Source organism: Schistocerca serialis, chromosome 3 (genome assembly GCF_023864345.2).
Source record: "Schistocerca serialis cubense isolate TAMUIC-IGC-003099 chromosome 3, iqSchSeri2.2, whole genome shotgun sequence".
Classification (NCBI taxonomy): Eukaryota; Metazoa; Arthropoda; class Insecta; order Orthoptera; family Acrididae; genus Schistocerca; species Schistocerca serialis.
In genome coordinates, this window is record NC_064640.1 from 764,265,097 (window position 1) to 764,288,851 (window position 23,755).

The 23,755-nt window shown below is 39.6% G+C and overlaps 1 protein-coding gene across 1 annotated transcript in view; it reads left to right on the top strand.

The window, feature by feature from the left end:
* LOC126470608 (uncharacterized) overlaps positions 1-23,755 on the top strand; it is a 208,837-nt gene that overhangs the window by 141,607 nt on the left and 43,475 nt on the right. Inside the window, exons 6-7 of the mRNA XM_050098561.1 lie at positions 3,617-3,802; positions 14,294-14,507. Of these exons, the coding sequence (XP_049954518.1) occupies positions 3,617-3,802; positions 14,294-14,507 (400 nt within the window). The remainder of the gene's footprint in view (positions 1-3,616; positions 3,803-14,293; positions 14,508-23,755) is intronic.

A 23,755-nucleotide genomic window follows, 5' to 3' on the forward strand; every position in this document is an offset into this window, starting at 1 on the left:
TATATCTCCCAATGTCCTTACAACTCCAAGCCAGCCCATTACCCAATTTCTTATATATCTAACCAACTAATTCCTCACACATAACTACTTCACCTTTGAGGGGAAGATATATAAACAAATTTGTGGCATGACCTCCAACACCAGTCTGTTTATGGGTCTCCTAGAAAAAGCTTTCCTAGCCTCCAGAACACCAGACCCCTTGTCTGGTTCAGATTCACTGACAATATGTTCATGATCTGGACCTAGGGCGGCCAAGGTACCCTATCCTCATTCCTCCACAGTCTCAACACCTTATTTCCCATTCACTTCACCTTTTCCTCCTCAGCCCAATGTACTGCCTTCCAGGTTGTTGAACTACACCTCTCTGATGAGTCCATCTACACCTTTATTCACATCAAGCTCATTAACCACCAAATGTACCTGCATTTTGACAGCTGTCATGGCTTCCAAAGCAAAATATTGCTACTATATACCCTAAACACCTATCATCAGCATATCTGCAGAGATGAAAATCCCTTATCCAGTATCCTGAAGCTCTCACGAATGCCTTCACAAACAGGCACTATCCCCCAAATCTAGTTTTAAAACATATTTTGTACTCCATAGCCTCACATGCCCTTAATCCTCCCACCATCCCAAAGGATCAGCTGCAAAGAAGCACTCTGCTCACCGAGTATCATCCTGGACAGGAGCAATTGAACCATGCCCTTATCCAGTGCTTCCACCATCTATCATCATGCTCAGAAGTGAGGGACACCCTACCCACAACCCTTTTTACCCCTCTTAAAAAGGTATTCCATCATCAACCCAACCATCTATCATCATGCTCAGAAGTGAGGGACACCCTACCCACAATCCTTTTTATCCCTCTTAAAAAGGTATTACATCATCAACCCAACCTACACAATATCCAGGTTCATTCCTATGCCACTCCCACTCCTAACCCAGATGCAAGACCTGCTTGATTCACCCACTCAGCACATCGTACTCTAGTTCTGTCACAGGTTTACCTTATCCCATCCTATCCTATCCCGTCAGATGCCCAAGGAGCCATGTCATATACCAGCTTTGATGCACTTTCTGCATAGCATTTTGTGTGGACATGACCACCAACCAGCAATCTACCAGAATGAATGGTCACTGCCAAACTGTGGCACAACACGCTGCTATGCACAAAATGCTAGAGTTTAGTGGCTGCTTCACAATGTGTTCAATTTGGATCCTTGCTCAAGCACCAACATACCTGAACTTTACTGATGAGAGTTATTCTTGCAACACATTCTTTGTCCCCATAATCCTCCTCGTCTCATCCTCCAATAACCCACTGCCGCCACATCCTCTATCCAACACTCACCCCTTCTTCTGTCCTGTCACCCCTTCCAAAATCCACCTCTCCACGTCATCATTATTGTGGCCAACATGAATTCACCAGTTCAGGTGCTCATGTGGTGCCTTCCTGTCCCTTGCACCTGCTGCTACTCCCTCCTTCATTCCTATCCCACATGTCTGCTGCCTCCCTCTGCGCCATCAGCCACTCTTTCCCAATCTTCACTTTTGTTCCCTTGCTTTCTTCCTCTTTTTCCCCTCCATCCACTCCACCAGACTTCCTGCTGAACTGCAGTCCTGACATGTGATGAGCTGGCACACTGTAGTGTCTGTCCTATAAATTATTTAAACCTAGCATAGCTTCCTAAATTTGTGTTAATCACTACTTTTCTTTATCTAATCATGGGTCATTAATTGAACTCTGATAAAGAGTGCATGTCTGCCAGTTCTAGCGCAATCACATCTCCCACGATTTACAAAAAGTATGCATTCTAAGACATAAAGAGACCCCCAAGCAATTATTGAGCTTGAGATTGATTGACAGAGATGTTGGATGTCCTTCTGAGGGATATTGTGACAAATTCTGGCCTACTGGCATGTTAGATTGTCAAAATCCTGAACTATTTGGAGGACGCTGATCATAATTCTCCAAATGTTTTCAATTGGGAATAGATTTGGCGACATTGTTGGCCACTGGCAAGCATGAAGACAAGCAACAGAAACTCTTGCTGTGTACAAGTGGGCATTATATTGCTGAAATGTAAGCCCAGGTTGGCTTACTGTAAAGGCAACAAAACAAGGCATAGAATTTTGTTGATGTACTGCTATGCTGTAAGGGTGCAGTAGATGGTAACCAAACGGGTCATGTTCTGAAATGAAATGGCACCACCCCAGATTATCACTCATGGTTGTCAGCTGTATTGTGGGCAACAGTTAGATTAGTATCCCACTGTTATCTGGGATATCCCCAGACGTATCTTCACTGGTCATAGGTGCTCAGTATGAAGTGGGACTCATCACAGAGAGAATTCTACTTCAGTCCGTAAGATTCCATGCTGAAGATGTGTCTGGAGATGACGAACCTCCCCCACACCCCAACCCCACACCCCCTGTGATACTGGTGGGATAGCAACCTGACTATTGCCAGCCATATGGCCTGACAAACATGAGTAATGGTCTGGGATGCCATTTCATTTCACAGCAGGACCCCTTTGATTGTCATATGCAGCACCCTACAGCACTGTGATACATCGATATCCTATACCCTGTATAGTTGCCCTCAAAGCAAGCCATCCTGCACTTACATTTCAGCAAAACTCTACCTTGACGAGTGTGGTTGATGGAGATCTCCTCAATTGAGGATGTTTAGATCATTGTGGGCAGGACCCTATAACCAGCTTGGGATTTTGGTTATCTAATATGCCGATTGGACAGAATTTGGCATGATATCCCTCAGGAGGACATCCACATCTATCAATCAGTGCCAAGGTAAATAACTGCTACCGTAAGAGGTGAACCAGCATGTTACTGACTTTCTCAATTTGTGAAGCTCTTTCTCTTGAATAGATCATCCAATTTTTCTGAATTTATTATCATTTGTTTGTCTGTACATGTGCATCACATCTACCAATTCTTATCCCATTCAGATGAGAAAATAAACTCTGAAAAGTCAATGACAATTGTACATTCTGTACTGAGGCTTAAAACATATCATAAATTAATGTGGGCATGTATGCTGATATTTTTTTCCCCTTTATCACGATAAAATTTATTTACTTTGTGATAACTATATGTAAATTTCACAACAGTTTTCATTCTGTTACCAAGGAGTAAAAATATTGCAAACAGCATGTACTCTGAAGTTTACTGTGATCTGAATGCAGGCCTTATATAATCTAGCAATCAGCCTAGTCAACATAGGTTTTCCTCCTCAAGTATTGTATGTCTGCGAGGTGTTGATATTGCTAATTATCTGATTTCTCAGAATCTACTAGATTATAGCCTGATTTGTATTAATCATACTTCCTTATTATGAATGTTCTAACAATTCCACCTGGTCCCAAAAGGAGCATCATGATCTTCAACCTCAATTATTTTTCGAAAACAGTGGCATAGTGGCCTTAAACCCCTTCACAGAAGTTATTTTTGGCTAAGATGCTGAAACTCATTGAAATTGGAGCTTTGTTATACAGTTTGTCATAACTCTTCAGAATGTGTCTTAGAATGAGAGATATGGCTCTACTAATTAATATCTATCAATTTTGATTAAAAATATATTAATTTCTCAAAGGTATTCTGGAATGGAAAGCAGTGGATTTGGGAGCCTCATGCTTGACTCTAGTACATCAGTGACTTCCCATATGTTACCCACTGATGGAAGTCAAAACAAGGAACCACACATATTCAGCAATGCTGAAGAATCAGCCTACATAGACTGGGATATGGGTCCAGAGCAGCCTATCATGCAGGATCAACAGTAAGTTTTTTACTTTTATTTTTTAAGTCTGGTTTTACTTTTATATATAAGTGACAATACAGCTTTCCAGAAAAATGCAATGACGAGGTGAACTTGTGATTAAATTACAGAACTAAATGATGATATCTTTCTTGACCACACTTCTGAACATGTGAGAATACTATATGTAGTTTATGCATTTATGAATTATTATTAATCATTCAGACCATTGACCCTTGATTTTTTTAATGCATTTATTTGATAATAGCTGTGTTAGCTTTTTGATTACTGCTTTAGCTGCATTTGCAGTTTGTTGAACCCTTTGGAAACTTAGATACCATTGATTAAGTATGATTTGTATGAACTGGGGGTCACAAGTTGGAGAATTGTTAATGCCCTCTACTTCCAATGTCATAAACTCTGGACATGCTTCAGTTACCATCACTGAGTATGATGGTGGAATACTGTGTCACAGATATTTACATCTACCGACATACTCTGCAAGCCACCATATTGTGCATGGCAAAGGGTACCTTGAATCACTGCTAGTCATTCCTGTTTGTGCTCTACTTGCATACAGACTGAGGGAAAAACAACTGTTTCTATGCCTCTATATGAGCAATAATTCCTTTCACCTAGTCTTCATGGTCCTTATCAGGGTGTATACGACCTGTGACAACCGGGAGATCCGGGAGAGACACGGGAATTTTTTCATCCGGGAGAAAATGGGAAAAACCCGGGAATTTTTCATTGCTTTAGTTTTCAGTCAATTTTTTGTAATTTTGACTGGTAAGAACTGATACTCTAACAAAGGATATTACTGTATCCCGCCACTGCAGAATAATACTGCAACAACATTACATGAACGAGAGAATAAAACTTAAATTGCAGTGGAAATGCGCCGTATAAAAAAAAACACAGAGCTCTTACAACAGCAAAATGTGTGGAGGACTATGTAATGCTTCGTACCTCAAAATTACCTCCGATGTCCGTGACGTCACAACTGTTTACATTAGATCCATTTAAGCAGTAACGGGCGGGCTCATGCGCATGGGCAGTTGAGTCGCGTATGCGTAGTACCTTCTCCCACTTCTGGCTACTGAAATGTCGCTGCTGGCTGTGTAAGCGGCAAACCCTGGTATATGAACCGGACGGAAATTTCGAGGGGGGCGGGGGCAAACTCATATTCTTAAGGAAGAAAACCTTGTCACAAAGCGCCTAGCATCGAGCGCACGTTGGTCTATCGATTGTTCAAATGATTTTGAAGCACATCCCTGTTGGTTTTTGAAAATTTTTGAACACATTCTAAATTGATTTCTGAATGAATCATAAGTTGATTTTTGAATGTGTGCATAGTGTACGTGATGACTCTGCCAGGGGAATCTTCATCGCATCTAGAAATAAACTTTCCAGCAGACAAAAGGGGGCAGGGCTATACGAATGGAATTAAGCCGAACGGGTGAATGCCAACTGCTGTTTGTTTATGTGGTTGATTGGGTATGCGAATGATCAGCGTTGTTTATACTAGCGAAGTCCATAGATTCAGACTACGAGAGTAGCGCAAAAAACGTGTTGTACGAACGTCTAACCAGAGAATAATCGCTGGATAACTAAACGGGTCTACTATTGCCCCGGTTTGAAATATCGTAGACCAGGGGCTGATACGCAGAGGAGTCTGAGTGTCGTAAGTTGTGCGGGGGGCTAGTCTCCATGTGATCCTTGTTTACATTTAGTTATTTTGCTGTTTGCTCTTCGTTTACTGCTCAGTGATTTCTCTGGTTGGGAGCTTTCAAGTGAATTAAAATATATTCACGTAATTACGGAAGGCTAAAATGTGTTATTAGTTTCAGATTTTATTTCCACCTTTCTGACAGTCAAGCATTAATCACCTAGCAGAATAATGAAGTTACTTTTGTCGCTTTGCTTTGATCTATTTTTCCGCTGAGATAGCCAATTTATTTGAAACGAAGTGTTTACCACACTATTGGCTAGTTTCAACTGTTCGCTGCATTTCAAATGCACGTTTTCATCTTCTAGCACGTATGGCATTGTGCCATAATAAAGAACTGAACATGAGATAATACAGTACTGGTACTCCAAGAAAACTGACATCCCGAACACCACACTGAAGAGCTTAATATTAGGTCGAGGCCTCCTTCGTTGGCAATCTGGACATACGAATGTACATGGGCGTACCCAGCGAGGGGCAGGGGGGGCAGCTGCTCCCCCTTACAAGGGAACCTCCCCATCGCACCCCCTTCAGATTTAGTTATAAGTTGGCACAGTGGATAGGCCTTGATAAACTGAACACAGATCAATTGAGAAAACAGGAAGACGTTGTGTGGAACTGTGAAAAAATAAGCAAAATATACAAACTGAGTAGTCCATGGGCCACATAAGCAACATCATGGAGAGAGTGTGCTTAGAAGCGCCGTGGTCCCGTGGTAGCGTGAGCAGCTGCTGCACGAGAGATCCTTGGTTCAAGTCTTCCCTCGACTGAAAATTTTACTTTCTTTATTTTTGCATAGTTATTATCTGTCCATCCGTTCGTTGACATCTCTGTTCACTGTAATAAGTTTAGTGTCTGTGTTTTGCGACCGCACTACAAAACCGTGCGATTAGTAGACGAAAGGACGTGCCTCTCCAATGGGAACAGAAAACATTTGATCGTAAGGTCATAGGTCAACCGATTCCTCCACAGGAAAACACATCTGATATATTCTATACAACACTGGTGACGGCATGTGCGTCACATGACAGGAATATGTTGTCGACCCACCTAACTTGTATACTTGGCGAATGGGTAAAAAGATTCTTCTACCTTGCCCGATTTAGGTTTTCTTGTGGATGTGATAATCACTCCCAAAAAAGTGATGAAAACATAAGAGTTTGTCACATAAACGGAAAATAAAAAATTAAAATTTACACTCGATGGAAGATTTGAACTTAGGACCTTTCGTTCCGCAACTGCTCACGTTACCACGAGACCACGGCGTTCCTGCGTTCCTATTGTCCATATTGTTGCTTACCCTTGAACTACTCAGTTTGTATATTTTGCTTATTTTTTCACAGTTCTACACAACTTCTTACTGTTTTCTCAATTGATCTGTGTTCAATTTTTCAAGGCCTATCCACTGTGCCAACTTATAACTAAATCTGTGGGGGGTGCGATGGGGAGGTTCCCTTGTTAGAAGATATTCGAACTCGTTCGCGCAGATCCGGGAGTAATTTTTTTGTCTTGGGTACGTTACTGTCGGCAAAGCCTAGAAGATTGTTACTGAATTAAAAAGTTGTATTTTTAAACAAGGGCATTCTTATGTTTAAAATGTTTATTGAAAGAAGTTTTTCGCTACTTCACTGTTTTATTTAATAAGAAGTGCTGTATGTTGTCTCGAGACTAGTATGAACTTTCCTAAAATTCCTTCAATAAACCATAACTGACCATTCACCTTCCCTACTACCACCCTTGTGTTCTTGTTCCACTTCATAACAGTCTGCAGTGTTATACCTAGACATTTAATCGACATGATTATGTCAAGCAGTACACCACACACACACTACATCTCAATATTATAGGATTACTTTTCCCACTTATCTCCAATAACTTACACTTTTCTACATTTAGAGCAAGCTGTCACTCATCACACTAAATAGAAATTCTAAGTCTTCCTGTAACCTCTTACAATCACTCAATACTTTCCTGGATTGCTCTTGATTATACCCTTGTCTTTAAATGAACACTCAACATCCAGGATAATGTACTGAGTTCTATTATTTAAAAAATCTTCGAGCCACTCTTGTGTCTGGGAACCAATTTGATATTCTTCAAACTTTGTCAACAGTATGAAGTGGGGCACTGTGTTAAAAGCTTTCCAAAAATCTAGGAATAAGGAATCTGCCTGTTAACCTTCAGTAATGGTTTGCAGGCTATCATGTGAGAAAAGGCAAATTTGAGTTTTGCACAAACCATTCTTTCTAAATCCATGACGATTTGTGGATGGACAGAAAGTGGGAGTTTTTGATTTTATTATCTAGAAAATATTGGCACAAATCACTCTACTTGACAGTCAAGTTAATTTCACTTTAGCAATATTTTTATTTTATAAGTAGATTTAGTAAAAATAAAACATTTTTGTAAAATATTACCTAAATTAACTATATGAATATGGTGTCTGTTCTGACAGATGTGCCTGATAGAGCAGACACCACACTGTTGTTGATACAGCAGCAGTACATGCCAAATTTCAAAGGAGAGGCTGACTTCAGCCATAATTGGACACTGAAATGATTTGATGGTGAAAGCCAAAAATTTGTGCTGGACCAGGAATTGAAGCTTAATGCGAGTGGTTGCCATAACCATCTCATCCATCCAGACGTGCTTCCCATCTGACCAAAATTCTCAACCTGTCACATGCTAAAAGCCCCCACTGTCCATTCACCTACTTGCTTCCATTGCATCCTGTATTCCTGCAAGGGCTCAAACTCTGTTGTGCGTTTGCACTGAAGCTGTGAAGGCAGTGATGCATACAGATGTTCTGCCTTGAGAACTTCAGTGCAGATGCGCAACACGTCCAACAGCACAGACATCTCACATATTTACAGTATGTCTGTAGGCACAACTGTCTTGATAACTTCAGTGCAGATGCACAACAGGGTCCAAGCTACTTGTGGGAAGACAGGACTTGCTGCAAGCAAATTGGAGGATGGACAGTGAATGCTTTTAGTGTGTGACAGGTTGAGAATTTTGGTTGGATGGGAAGCATGTCCAGATGGCTGAGGCAGTTAGAGCAGCCACTCACGTTAAACAGGAGGTCTCTGTTTGAGTCCCAGTCTGGCACAAACTTTCAACTTCCACCATCAGATTATTTCAGTACCCAATTGCTGTGGGAGCTGGTCTCTTTTTTTAATTTGATATTTATGGCTGCTGTATCTACAGCAGACACCACACATACATGGTGATTCAGCTGCCCCTACTGCTGTCATTTTATACAACTTGCAATGTTATATCTGTCCTTCAAAAAAAACCCATGTGAGATTTTCATATTCTCTTGCTCATTACACACAAACTATTAGTCCTACAGAACAAATGAAAAGTACCTTTCTTGTAGTAAATTTAATGTAGTTAAATTTTGTGCTGGGATACGTTTTAACTGTAAGCCACAATTTTCCTTAAGAAAAACGCACAAAAGAATCCTCAAATGCACCTCCACCATGATTCTTATTCCTCACCAGTCAGGATTTCTAGTCTGTCAGTCATGGCACTCCTTCCTATCAGCGTACAAAAATTTCCGACTACACGAAGTATTTCCGATGTTAGACGTTTTTGGTCTCTGTGGATCTGGCTTTTACACCACCAGCATAGTTGGCTATTTCATTAACATTATTAATTTAAACATGCCTGTGATTGTAATGGAAGAAAAATGACTTTTGTAAATGTTACACTAAAACTAATTACATTGACAATTTGATCCAAACTTAACTCTTACAGGCACAGTAATTTTGTAGTCAGAAGGCCTGGAAAATACAAAAAGTTATTGTTTGTTTTATGCTATTAAAATTCACAAAATTGTTATTTGAAGTTTACAAAAATGTCAGTTTTTCAATTTATGAGTAGTCGGCTAAGCCAGTGGCGTAATAAGACCAGTCAACGAAGACCAAAAAAAGTTGAATGTGGGAAATAATTCGTAGAATGAAAAATTTTTGTATAGTTGTAGGATGGAGTTAAATGAACAGCATACTAAACTTCCTGAGCCCTGACCAATGAGGGCTGAGTGTGGGACTAAGTGTGCATTTGAAGGTCATTCTTGTATGTTTTCGTGAATAACTCAAAAACCATCCCAGTACAAAATTCAGCTACATTACATTTCCTGGAAAAAAGGTCCTGTTCATTTTTTTACCTGTATGACTAGAGTGTAGCAGATGCAAGAATATGAAAATCTTGCCCTTGGATTTTGAAGGCCAGGTATAACATTAGGGGTTGCATAAAATAACGGTGGTAGGAGCAGATGAATCGCCCTGTATATATAGTACATCTATAGGCATGACTGCCTTGGCAACTTAAGTGCAGATGCACAACAGGTTCCAAGCCCCTTGTGGAAATATTGGATTCACTGCGAACAAGTAGTTGAATGGACAATGAATGATTTTAGCCTGTGACAGGTTGAAAATTGGGTCAGATGGAAAGCATGTTCAGATGGCTGAGGTGGTTAGGGCAACTGTTCACATCACACAGAAGATCCAGGTTTGAGTCCCAGTCTAGCACAAATTATTTCAATGCATGATTGTGGCTGTAGTCAGTTTTTCCTGTGATAGAAATTAATTAATTAATTAATTAATTGATGAAAAATACTGGACACAAAAATTAAATGTATTATTGTCATAAATAAATTACTGATTGTTAAACTTTCTCAAAAAATTAAAAGTAAAACAAGATTTATATCTTAATGTATATGGAGCTATCGTACACCGATTTTACTATGTTATATAATCAAGAGCAAATTTGATTTTCTCTTCATAAATTGTGAATTAGAAATAAAAGAAGGTGGGCTGTAATTGGGAGCTGAGAGAATACATTTCAAGAATTATATTTTATTATAATTTTACTCCATATATTCTTGCTTGATGGATTACATCATTGAAGTCAAATTTAGTAGCTGTGTCACGTTCTATCAGCAAGGTAGCTAAATTTGACAGCCTGTTATTGCTCATATTCAACTTTAAGTAGTTTATCACCTTTAGTCTGCTGCATTTACAAAAAGCTGCAATCACTGGTATAGTCACAAAAATCCTCAAAGCTATTTGATGTTTGGATAAGCACCTCTTAACCCATAACTTGAAGAACAAGAAGAAAAAAAAACTATCCAAATGGAAAGCCACATCAGTGACCAACACAGATAGTCAAACACATTAATGCAGCATTTCAGGGATCTCCCGGATGTGGTTTTTAGGTGCTTCCTCACATCCGGCTAGGTAAATACCAGGATGTTACCCATGTCCCTTCATCATAACAAACTACACTAGCATATGTAAAATGTTTTCACATTTGAACATGAGATTTACTTTAGATGCAAACAGTGATGATACACAAATTTTGTCCTGGAGGGAGTGGTGTTCTCAGAAACACACCAACTTTCCCTTACACTGTCAAAATACATATAATAATGCTGACCCAATAGAGAAATAGATAGGAAAAGGTGAGGAAGAAGAAGAAAAAGAAGAGATGGAGATGACTATCTCTGCTGCATTTGGCGACAAAAGGAGCTGCACTTTTTTTTTTTTTTTTACATATGAGTGTGTGTTCATTTAAGGTGTGGCAATGTGCAGATCCGTTTTTGTAGACCCCATCCATCCAAGCAGATGACACATCAACTGGCACACACCACATTTCCACATTTGAGACCATGCATAGCATCAAACAGTAGCAGGTCTCTCTTTGACAAGTGTGGGTTTTTCCCCAAAAAGCCATGTAGCATCAGGCAATCTTCTCGATAGCACTTTCTGTAGAGTTGCCTAGCAACACACATGATGGGACTTGCTCTCCCAAGTTGTGTTAGTGATTGTAAAAATAAGTTTGTTTTTTGATATCAGACATTTAATGGCTTGCTGGGTGATTAGTTTTTGTTCAAGCCAGAAGATGATGGGTGGATAAGTTGGTTTGGTAATACGTAGCAACATAGCAGTGCACAGCATTTGCCAATGGAGAGCTAGTGGTAGGCAAACAAAGGGCTCTAGGTGATTTCATGCAAGCAGAAAAATGCTCACCTTGGACTAAAGATTATGTGCACAGAGTAGCTGATTATCAGAACTGGATCAATGGTACAAACTGCATTCTAAACCTTATATCAGTTGGCAAAGAGGTGACACGGTAACATACATACGTGCTGCTATACTAACTACGCTCTTCCATGAATGCACTGGACAATGATGGTATTAGAAATTTACATACTAGGAATACTGTCCATTTTACAATATTATTTATGAACAATTTTTATACTGTAAGGTCAATCAACTATATTGATCATGAAAACGAAAGAGATCAGTTAACATAGGTATTGCAAGAAATCATTATCTGACATGTGTGGTACAGAGAATTATTAATATTTTTTGTTTTAATGTGACACTTATCTGTTCCACGCCAGTGTTGAATTCAGAACTAATGGGATTTTCATGTTATGTGTAGTTCTCTACGTGGTGTCAAACATTTTCTTATTCAGGATTTGTGCATGTTATTAATATCAGTGTCAAAATGACCACAGTAACTTGTCAATGAGATTATTTCTTTCAATGTAATAAATGATTTTTGTGATACGTAGGAAGTTATTGACATATGTGCTGAGACATCCTGCCTCATCGATTCCTATATAACATTTATTTGGAGCAAATTAGTTAGTTGAACGAACAACAGTTCCCATGCTGGTGACTCCAATGGAGCCCAATGGCTGTGTTACACACATTACTCGACCAGTACGTGCAGCTTGTGGAAAATGGCACCGCTGCTGTTCACATACTGCCTTCTCCCACTCAGTCAGTTTATGCTGTGATCCACCTACCGCCCTTCAATTCTCGGACCCCTGACTGTGATTTCCCTCCATGGAAGTAATTTTTGCAGGCTCTTCAGTGGCTAGCAACACTACACAGTTTTCTCTGATGGTCACACAGTTGGATCCCCTGATTGCTGTGGAAGTGCACGACATCATCATTCCTCTATGAAAACTGGGCAAATTCAATATTCTCAGAGACTGACTGATGCCATCTGGCATGATGTGCAAACTCCCTCTTCCCCTGCTCACAGCCACCAGCATATCTGCCCACACAGGCACAACTTCCACCCTCCTACTAGTAGCAACCAGGGTAACCCACATGCAAGCAGCTAGGGCTGGTAACACAAGCAGTTCGTCAACAATGCCACCAGCTGCTAGGCACCCTGCATGTGGCACCCAAACTGTAGCCCACTCTCCTAGATACCCTACCTCCTTGAAAATGGCTCAGACCTCTCTGTCTATCCCTGCCAGCTATTGCCCAAGGCTGGCCACCATCCGTTCTGTCCCCTACTCCTCACTGCAGAAAACTTCTCACCACTTGCCACTCATTGTTCCCACACCCACTGTACGGACCTCAGACTCAGCAGAGATTTCACAAGGACCTTTACCATGGCCAATGTTACAGACCCCATCCTCAGGACTGATTTCATCACCAACTATGGTCTTCTCCCTGACCTGGCAAACTGCTGGGTTGTCAACAACACTTCCCAACACTCCATATCCTGTGACTGCTGCACAAGCACCCTTTTCATCATTAGACAGTTATCCTATTTAAGCGCCTTTGTCGACCTCCACACTGAATTCCCACCCTTCCAGCACCCTCAGTGAGGTATGCCATGATACACAGCACTACACAGGTTTCAGCCACAAAGAAATCAACCAAATTTCCCCTTGGAAGTTCCTCCAACAAGAATATCTTGCACAATTCACAACTGACGTATGACATGTGGCAGGCATTGACAATATTGTGGCCAACTGTCTTAATTGCTCCAGTGAGGCAGCAAAACTATACCTAAACAAGTGCCCTCACAGGTACCAACCATACCACACAAAATTTCAAGCAATATTTGGGCATTTGTGTGATCAAGGGTCCTTCACACAGACGAATGTGCAGGGAGGCGGCAGACTGTGCATATGCCAGATTTGCAGGACCGGGTTCTGCTCTTGACCATTTCCATCTGCTTGGTCACACACAAACACCATCTCAGCTTCATCCTGACATTAATAACAGGCCATTCTGATGGTTACAGTATGCTGCTTCAGTCACTCTGCCAGCAACACACAAGGAATACATGGTATGTGGGCAAAGGAACTTTCATTCATTAGCGCCAAGACCATAGCAATGATGAATTTCAAGACACATATTCCTAGGACCTTTTTTCCTCCATTTCCAGTCAGAAATCTGTCCATGCAATTTGTCAGTTTTATTAATGTTCATCCTGTATATATTCAGATTGTTTATGGTTATACACTAAATATTTGTTACAGGTCCATTTCTAACAATGTATCAGATGTTGGACCACCAACACATAAAAAGTTATGATAAACTATTTTATGTTGAGTCTCAATTCTCTCAACAAGTTTTGATGAGTTATCTTTGATTCTCCTTGGATCAATTTTTATCCACCTATCTTTTCTGCTTGCAGTAATGAAGGTCATTTATCAGAACAGCATCTTTATTGTCCAGCATTCTGAAGCATAATATTATTGTGATGTATTATTGACTGTCTGGGGTGCTTTAAGCAGTTTAGAATTGAACAGAAAAATACATTAAAAGAAATCACAAACATCTTTCACGCTATTTCCACTTTATTTTGTAATTACTTTCAATATTTTATTCTTTCATATGGGATATTCTTTTGATATTTGTAATCAGATGACTGATTACACATATAAAAGTGATTTATTTATTCAAAAATGCTTGATCTGAAACTATTGTACTCATTGTAACATTTTTTGGCAATTTTTGCAGAGAAGTGTATGAGAAATTGGTGGCCTACAGTAGTAGCTGTACTAGTGAGATTTCAACACCTATGACTGAAAATTCTTATTCAGATGTTGCTTCTCCTTCGGGAGAGCACAGTAAAGAGCCCACTACTGAAAACATTGGTAGCAAAGTAGATTTGCTGCAATATGCTCTTAAGGAATGGAAAGGAAGCACAAAGAAAGCCGAGACAATCCTGAAGGTATAACCATAGTTTTTAAAGAATTTGTTGATATCAGTTAAACATGATATTTTCCAAAAAATTATCAGAGAAAATGTCAAATCTACATTTGCAGAAAACTTTTTGTATATTTACATCAAAGTTTTTTGTTGATAAACTGAGAAATGGAAAATATGTGTTTTCAAATTTTGAATTGTGGTTGGAATTTCTTTTATAGTAACAGTGACAAATAATTTACCAATGAATCACATAGCTCAGGAATGATAAATGTGTTCATCATAAATTAAACAATGACTGTGAATCCAAAAGAAACCCAAAATTCAGATAAACTCAGTTACATGTCAATGTTATACGCATGTGAGAGTAGCTGATCATAAAATAACTAAACAATAAATATCCATCTGGACAATATTTGTTTTATTCTATTACATTTAAAATGCATTTTTGTAGTTTTAACTGAAACTTTTTGTCAAAGAGCTGAGTGCTTACATTAATATCAACTGTTCACAAATATATTCAGTGACAAAGACAAGATTTTGACTGAGAAAATTGTTAAAATTGCAAAACAGGTAGTCAGTACTTACCTTCGGAAGTTTACAATTCATAATACTGCCTGTAGAAGTGCTAGAACTAGAAAATAGCAAAGAAACTTTGAGAACAGTATTTTTTCTGCCAGGAGGGAAGAAGGGTTGGTTGGGGAACTTTGGAAAGATGGGGCACACATGTAGGCCCTGGATTAAGAGGGATAAACCTATTGTCAGTCAACCTAAGGTCTGAGTGAGTTGCCCCACCCTCTCCCCATTTCCAGCCATCTCTAACCAATACCTCTTTCACCCACAAAGGAAAAGCATATAGTACTGAAAAATAGGGTTACTATTTTCTACTGTTTCTTTATAATTAATAACTAAAAATCAGGCAGAAAAAAGAAAAAAAAATCAATCTGAAGGTCTCCTCAGATGAAATGAAATGCCAAATTATTTTACAAAGTGTTCCTGTGAAAAGTGTTATTTTTCATATATTCAGGCAATTCTGATGCACCAGGGGAAAGCTAGGTCAAGAGTGATGTTTAGGTAGGTTAAATTTGCGGGTGATGGGATTTCAAAGAATAGTTCTGATAGGTATATTAATGGTAGGGATAGAGAAAGGTTTATCTAGGTATGTCCAACTATAGTGGCTGATAGGGGCAGCATCCTTAAATCGTGACACATGTGACCTATGTAATGACAGCTCCAAACATTCTCATGCATTCTCATGGCCATATGTTAGGGTGTATTTTGTGCTTGTAAGGCATCTGGGAAACCTGTTGATACTTTTCTCTACATCTTTCTTTCCCTGAAGAAAATTGAGTGTTTGGCATTTGAGATCTCTAAATGATACACTTCTGCTCTCCTTGTTTCATTTTAACTTTGTAAATGTGGTCTACAAATTCCTCATATGGTTCACCATGCCTTATCAAGATGTTATTTAGCAACTGCATTTCTGCCTAGTTTTTTCTTTTACTCATGTAGTCCACATTTCAGCTCTGTGAAGATTCCCATGTGTCTCAGCTTCTCATAACAAATTGTGAATAGACACAGACCATTTAATTATGCTACACTCTACCATTATTCCTTTGAACAATTACCCAAGGACACAGCAGCCTTAAAAATATCCCAAGGAAGTTTTTATTTCTTCCATGTATATCCTCTCAATGATGTAATTAAACCCAACATTGTGAACTCCAGTGCTTTGGTGGATGGACTAGATGGTGATGGGATCTCTACCCTTCTGGCTGTATTCAACTTACTTAACCCCTAAGTCAAACCCTGCTTATCAAGTCATAGTTGCACAGTCTCATTTAAGAGATGATGCACATTGTATTGCATACTGTGTTTCTTACCTCCCAGATTCTTGGAATTGTGCACTACCATCCATGGTGAGATGTACAACAAACAGGTTGTACATGCTGGCCAACAGCACTCGTGCATCAGTGTGTGATAACTTACACCTGTGGCACCAATTAGGCAGTAACTCTGTACTCACTAGATGCTTGCTTCTGACATCAGATTTCAGATTTAATGCAGGAAAGTAGCTTTTGCGCATCAGTCTGTGGGTGCAGCTTCCTTTAGAGAAGGCAATAACTAGTAGCAGATAGCCAGAAAGTAGTGAGAAGATTGTTGAACAATGAAACACTCATGTAGAAGAGTTCAAACATGACTGGACAGTTGTTCATAACTGTTAACTCCCTATGGAACCAGTGTGGAGCCTTTGCCTTGGTGGGCTGAGTGACAAGGAGGAGTAGACAGGAGCACAGTCTATAATCAAAGACCAGACATATGGTTGACCACAGGATGGCAACATAGGCAGTGCAGTGACTGCACCATTCAGTCTCCAGGAAATTCTTTTCATTATTAGTTCATCAATGCAGCACCCTTGTCAATGTGACATCTGACTGTGTTTTCCTGTTTCCTGGTATCTATATGGCAGAGGTATTAAAGCAGGCAAGAGCACTGATGTAATATAATCTTCACTATATTCCATTCAATGGCTGGTAAAGCACAGATGTCGATTTAGCTGTAAATGATGTAAACAAATCTTGCAGAATCCTCTGGTGTTTTCCTGGGTCATATCATAAGTTCTCCAGGGAATGTCTGCAAACCGACATGTTTCCTTCATCAGATAGTTCCTGATGATGGCTGCTCTGCTCAGGGCAGCATTGTGTGTACATTGGTCATTATCCCCTCCATCACTCCACTCCTGTCACTGTCTGTGGAAATGACTGTCATAAATTGTGGTGCTGGTGGGCCTAGCAATGCCAGCTGTGAATTGCAGCACTTTGTCTCTACACTGTTGCCACTGAGTGTGGACCTCACTGTATTGGAATGCTTTGCTGTTTCTTGGGTCAATGCAATGTTTCATGCCTGACTCAATTGTAGGCCACTATCTTTGTTAATTACACCTTCTTGGAATCTAAGTTTAATGGCTTCTTTAATCATGCAATCCCAGGAGGAGGAATGCTGTCTAAGTATCTTGGTTTTGTTATACTCTATAGTATGATCAGTTTTATACTAGTGTCAACCACAGTTGAATTAGTGGCCTGGAGTAATTCAGTAAATCATCCTTTACTGAAACCAATAGTGTCAAGGTCTTAGCAAGTGGGTGAAATACACAACTGACATTATGTTGCGCCAAGATTCTGCTGGCTCTTCTGGAGCTTTTTCCAACTAAAGGGATGATCACTAGTGATTCGTAGTCCTCTTTTTCTTCATGCTGTTGCCTTGGTATAGCCTCTCTAAATGCATGCCTTATCTACTTGTTGTTGTATCCATTCCTTTGAAATGTATTCTTTAGGTTCTTCAACTCAGGTGGAAGGCTGTCTTCATTGCAGATGGATCATGTCCCGTGAACAAGTGTGCATAATATGCCTTCATGCTGAGCAATGGAATGTATTTCCACCTCCATGGTAAACTGTACTGGGTGAACTAAGTTGAAGTGATGGAGAAATTCACCTAAGTTGACCCATCCATGTGGCCAAAAAATGAACATGAGATCCATGTAATGGTAGAAATAGGTTGGTTTTAGTTGGGATTGCTCCAGGGCCTTTGCCTTGAAACTTTGAAATCTTCCATGAACAAATTTGTCGCAACTTGTGATGGATGACACCTAATGGTGACGCCATCCATCTTTTCATAATTTCTGTCAAACATGAAGTAAGTTGAAATGAGCACAAACTCAAAGAGACTTATCAGGCCAGTCCTGAATTTCTTGCTTATCAATTCCATGCATTTTTTTTAGTGGTACCCTGGTGAAGAGGAGCAGTATGTGAGAATTCACCACCAGATCACTATCACAGAGGCAAAGTTCTTGTAGATGTACAAAATGAATGGAATTATGGATGTGATGTTGGCATTAACCCACAGATGGACTCGGGAATGCAGACAGGTTTTTGGCCAAGACATATGTTGCTGCTGCTGACAAAGGGAATATTACAATGTTACTCCTGCACTCAGAATATAAACAGAAAGTTTATGGACTTTTTGATGATGCAGCACACAGGAAAATAGAACAAGGTAAGTCCAGAGAAAAATCATCAAACTTCTACAAAGTACATTCAGTGACAAGAGTGTCAAGAAATTTCAACCACAAGCTGCTGCTCTGCCACTGCTGTATGGACTGCCAAAAGTCCACAAAGAGGGCATCCTCTGAGGCTCATAGTCAGCAATATAGGAGCAACTACATATATGGTTTGGCCAAACACTTGACCACTCTCCTGAGTCTGTCTGTGGGGAAATGCTAACATTGCATCCATAATTCCATTCATTTTGTACAACTTCCACAAGAACTCCCACTTAGTGATAGTGACCTACTGGTGAATTCTCACATAATGCCCCTCATCACCAGGGCACCACTAAAAATGCATGGAACTGATAAAGCAAGGAATTCTGGACCAACCTGACAAGGCTCTTTGAGTTTGTGCTCACTCCAACTTACTTCATGTTTGACAGAAATTATCAAAAGATGGATGGCTTCACCATTTGGTTTCATATGTCGCAATTTGTGGCAAATTTGCTCATGGAAGATTTTGAGAAGAATGCCCTGGAGGAAGCCCAACTAAAACAAACCTGCTGACTTGTTCAATATCAATTTGTAACTATGTACAAAATGATGAAATGGACCAATAAATCAATCAATCAACCAATACCATTATGTGGATATTATGTTCATTGTCTGATCTCATGGATGTATCAGCTTAGGTGAATTTCTCCATCAGTTCAACTTAGTTAACCTAATACAGTTTACCTTGGAGGTGGAACAGAAATGCATCCTCCAATTTTTGATGTCCTGGTGAAATAGAAACCAGATGGGAAGCTGGAATGCAATGTGTACTAAAAGCCTACACACAATGATCTGTATATACATGCCTCCAGTCACCACAATTCCCAGTATGAAGGCATTTCATGGACACTTGGTCACGGGGTGCAGTTCATCTGTAACTAAGACAGCCTTCCACATGAGGTGAAGCACCTGGAGAAAACATTCTGAAGGAATGGGTATGGCAACAAGTAGTGAGGTGCGCATTTAGTCAAGTTATATCTAGACAACTGCATAAAGAAAAAGAAGAGCACCAATCAATAGTGAACATGCAATTTGTTGGCAATACCTCCATGAAAGTCAGCAGAATCTTGAAGCCATACAGTGTCACATGTATATTTCACCCACCCTCTAAGGCTTTGACCCTGCTAAGTAGTTATCATTGGTTGTGTTCCACAGCTTTCCACCGGACTCGTATTCGGGAGGACGACGGTTCAATCCCGCGTCCGGCCATCCTGATTTACGTTTTCCGTGATTTCCCTAGATCACTCCAGGCAAATGCCGGGATGGTTCCTTTGAAAGGGCACGGCCGACTTCCTTCCCCATCCATCCCTAATCCGAGCTTGTGCTCCGTCTCTAATGACCTCATTGTCGACAGGACGTTAAACACCAATATCCTCCACCACAGCTTTCATAAACCATAGGAATAACATACTGCAACACATAAGCTGCTGAATAATTTATTTTTAATTTCTAATTTTATGAGAGTTTTCAATCAGAGACCATTTCCCAGTTCAGTTTTTGTCAATGATAGATGTCACATATATCTTATAAAACAATTGTCAAAATATAACTGGTTATACAATTAAAAATGAACTATTCAGTAGCTTAGCATGTTATAATATGTTGTTTCTATGAACGACACTATTAGTTTCAGTAGATGATGATCTTGGCCTTTGCAAACCAGTGGTCTACCAGATCCCCTGTCAGTGCAGCAAGACATACATCGGAGAAATTGTACCCACAGTAGAAGAGTGGGGCCATGAACATGCTGTGCTGAATTACAACAGACTACCAAATCAGCCATGGCTGGCCATACTATAAAAACAGGCTACATTATCAATAACAACAAAACCAGGATACAAAATCTTCCTTGTTCTGAGATTGTGTGTTTAAAGAGGCTACTGAAATTGGGGTCTAAGATCATGTAATTAACAAAGAAAACAGACTACCACTGCATCAAGCATTGAACACTGCTCTGAGCGAAGAAAAACAAAACATTATTGAAAAGGCTGTGAATGTAAGTAAATTGATCATTTTATATCACACAATTGGCTATCGAATGTACAGTTCGGCTTTAGAAGTCATTTAACAACTGAAAGTGCTATATTCTCTTTTCTCTGTGAGGTACTGGATGGGTTAAACAAAAGGTTTCAAATGCTAGGCTAATTTTTTTAATTTAACTGAGGCGTTTGATTGTGTTTATCACAAAATATTGCTCCAGAAGTTGGACCATTATGGAATATGGGGGGTAACTCACAATTGGTTCACCTCTTACTTTAGCAACAGGCAGCAAAAGGTCATTATTCACAGTGTTGAGAATGGCTGTCATGTGGGGTCTGAGTGGGATATGGTCAAGTGGGGGGGGGGGGCCTAGGGTTCAGTGTTGGACCACTCCTGTTCCTTATTTATATAAATTATATGCCCTCTAGTATTACAGGTAACTCTAAAATATTTCTGTTTGCTGATGACACTAGCTTGGTAGTAGAGGATGTTTTGTGAAACACTGACTCGGTTTCAAATAGTGCAGTTCATGACATAAGTTCATGGCTTTTAGGAAATAAAATAATGTTAAATCACAGTAAGACTAAGTTTTTACATTCTCTAACACACAATTCAACTAAACCTGACGTTTTAATTTCACAGAATGTGCATATGATTAGTGAAACTGAACAGTTCAAATTTCTAGGTGTTCAGATAGATAGTAAACTGTTGTGGAAATCCATGTTCAGGATCTTGTAGACTTAATGCTGCCATTTTTACAATTGGAACAGATCTGAAATGTGTTCAGATGTCAGCGTAACTTTCTACACGTACATAGCATCAGTAGTTAGGTAAAGGATTAGAGTTGCAATTTGCTGTGGCAGGTGGAGTGGCCATAAGAGTTGTGTTTAGTGTTGTTATCAGGCATGGTGTCTGAACAGCATCACATGTTGAATGATAACTGTGAAGAACATGTAATTGTTGCACACTTGTGTGAGACAGTAACTAACAGAGTTTGACCAGGGCCTCATTGTAAGTCTCCATTTGGCTCCATTTAGCTGCCTGGTCAAATGAAGCAATATCCAGATTTTTGGGCATTTGGATTTGACAATGGCCCAATGTTAGACTGAATTGGAATGTGAGGGCAGACATACTTATCATCAAGATGCCAGTTGACCATTTCTGACCATCATAAGGGAAGATTGCCATATTGTGTATCAAGCACATTTTAACCTCTTCAAAAATGCACCTGCCATTTGAGAAAAGCTATCAGATTCCCTGCAACATTATGTGTTAGCCTGTACTATTGGTTAGAGACCAGCAGCAGCCAGATAAGGGAATAACTAATCACAGTGCCACACATCTCCTGCCATTGACCCCCCCAACACAAATAGCTGTGTTTGGAGTGGTCTCAAGACCAGGAAACATGGGTTGCTGGTGTCTGGGGACACACTGTGGTCAGCAATGAATCATGGCTCTATACTACCCTAAATGACCATTGTCGGTAAGTATGATAGTGACATGGGAAGAAGTCTCATTCTTCCAATGTTTTGGAGATACAGAGCAGTGTTACTCTTGGCATTATGGTGAGGCAAGCCATCATATACGAGTTCAGCTGACAGTTGGTAGTGACTGAGGTAACTCTGATGACACAGTGGTATGTCACTGACATCCTCATGTGCTACCCCTCATGTAACAGTATCACAGTGCCATTTTTCAGGAGAACAATGCTTGTTCACACATGGCACATGTCTCTATGAACTGTCTGCATGACATTGAGGTACTCCTGTGGTGAGAAAGATTCCATATCGGTCACCTATAAGACATGTGTTGGACTAGCTTGGACATCAACACCATCCCAGTGCCAGAATCCAATATAGCAAGGATTATTTACAACAGTTATGGGACAGCTTGCCTCAGTAGAGGATACAACAGCTTTACGATACCCTTCCCAAGTGAATCAGTGCATGTATCCAGGTCAGAGGTGGTGCAATGTCATACTGATAAGTGGGCTCATACTGCCAAGTTCTTTGTAAACTTGGTCAATATAGTATTCCCTGAAATAACATTACTTACCCTTTCAAACTATGGAGTTTCATTTTGTTTCTTCCTGCTCTCCTGTGTGCCATGAATGGGAATGCAGTTGGTCTTTTGATGTATCATAACATGGTTGAAGTAGTGTGAGCATGTAGCAGTTTGTTAATTGCTATTTGAATCAGATATGTGCTTGGTTATGAAATGCAATTATATGACTTGGATGATCTGTTTACTTTGATCACATTCGTTAAATGAAAAATTTGGTTCAGGAGATAGTAGCATGGCTGTAGCTGATGCTGTAATATAACTAACAGATGTACCAGAAACATAAACACAACCGGAGGAAATGAAACACATTTTTTTAAGTTCATTTTGTGATTTCGGATTACCCAATATAACTCCTGCCTCTTCAGCAAACATTACACTTGCTGAACATCTGTAAGTCTTTCAGGAAGTAACCAAATTTTAACATTAAGAGATTCTGTATTATGTTTCCCAATTTCAAATATAGATATACTCATGGGGTTAGACAGAAATGCTAGGACATCAACTATTACATTGTCATATGTAGCAACATTCAAATTAAATATGATGTCTTCAGTTTACTGTCATTTATTTATAGTAAAGTTGTTCAAAATTGACTGATACATCCATTTACCACTATGGTCATATTTTGTTGTAATTCATCTAGGTTTCGATGTGGTTGTCAAATGTCACTGAAAAAGTTGATAGTTTAATTTAATTTGTAAAAAATTTACTAGTGAGATGAAATACTGCTTTGTCTGTAATGTGAGTAATATGGCATTGATGTCAGGGAGGATTTCTTTCTTTGAACACAGTGGCACTCTTCCTTTATAGAATGTGTATTTTATGTCTTAAGAATATCTGTTTAATGTAGATGACTGTGATGAGTGCATACAGAAAGTAATTTTACATGTGTTTTGTTGCTACTGAAAAGGAAACATGAAACACAGTGCCAGTACATAGCCTACTGGTTTTAAAAAATAACATCAGCAAAGCCACTAAACTTAAAACCCTCACCTGAAAAATAAATCAGCATCATTGGTGTCATGTTCCCTCATAATGTGATACATTCCAGAAAGTTTTACAGTTTAATTCAACCCAGTTTACACTGATTGGTCATCAGGAACTGCCATCACCTGTTCATCACTTCCCAG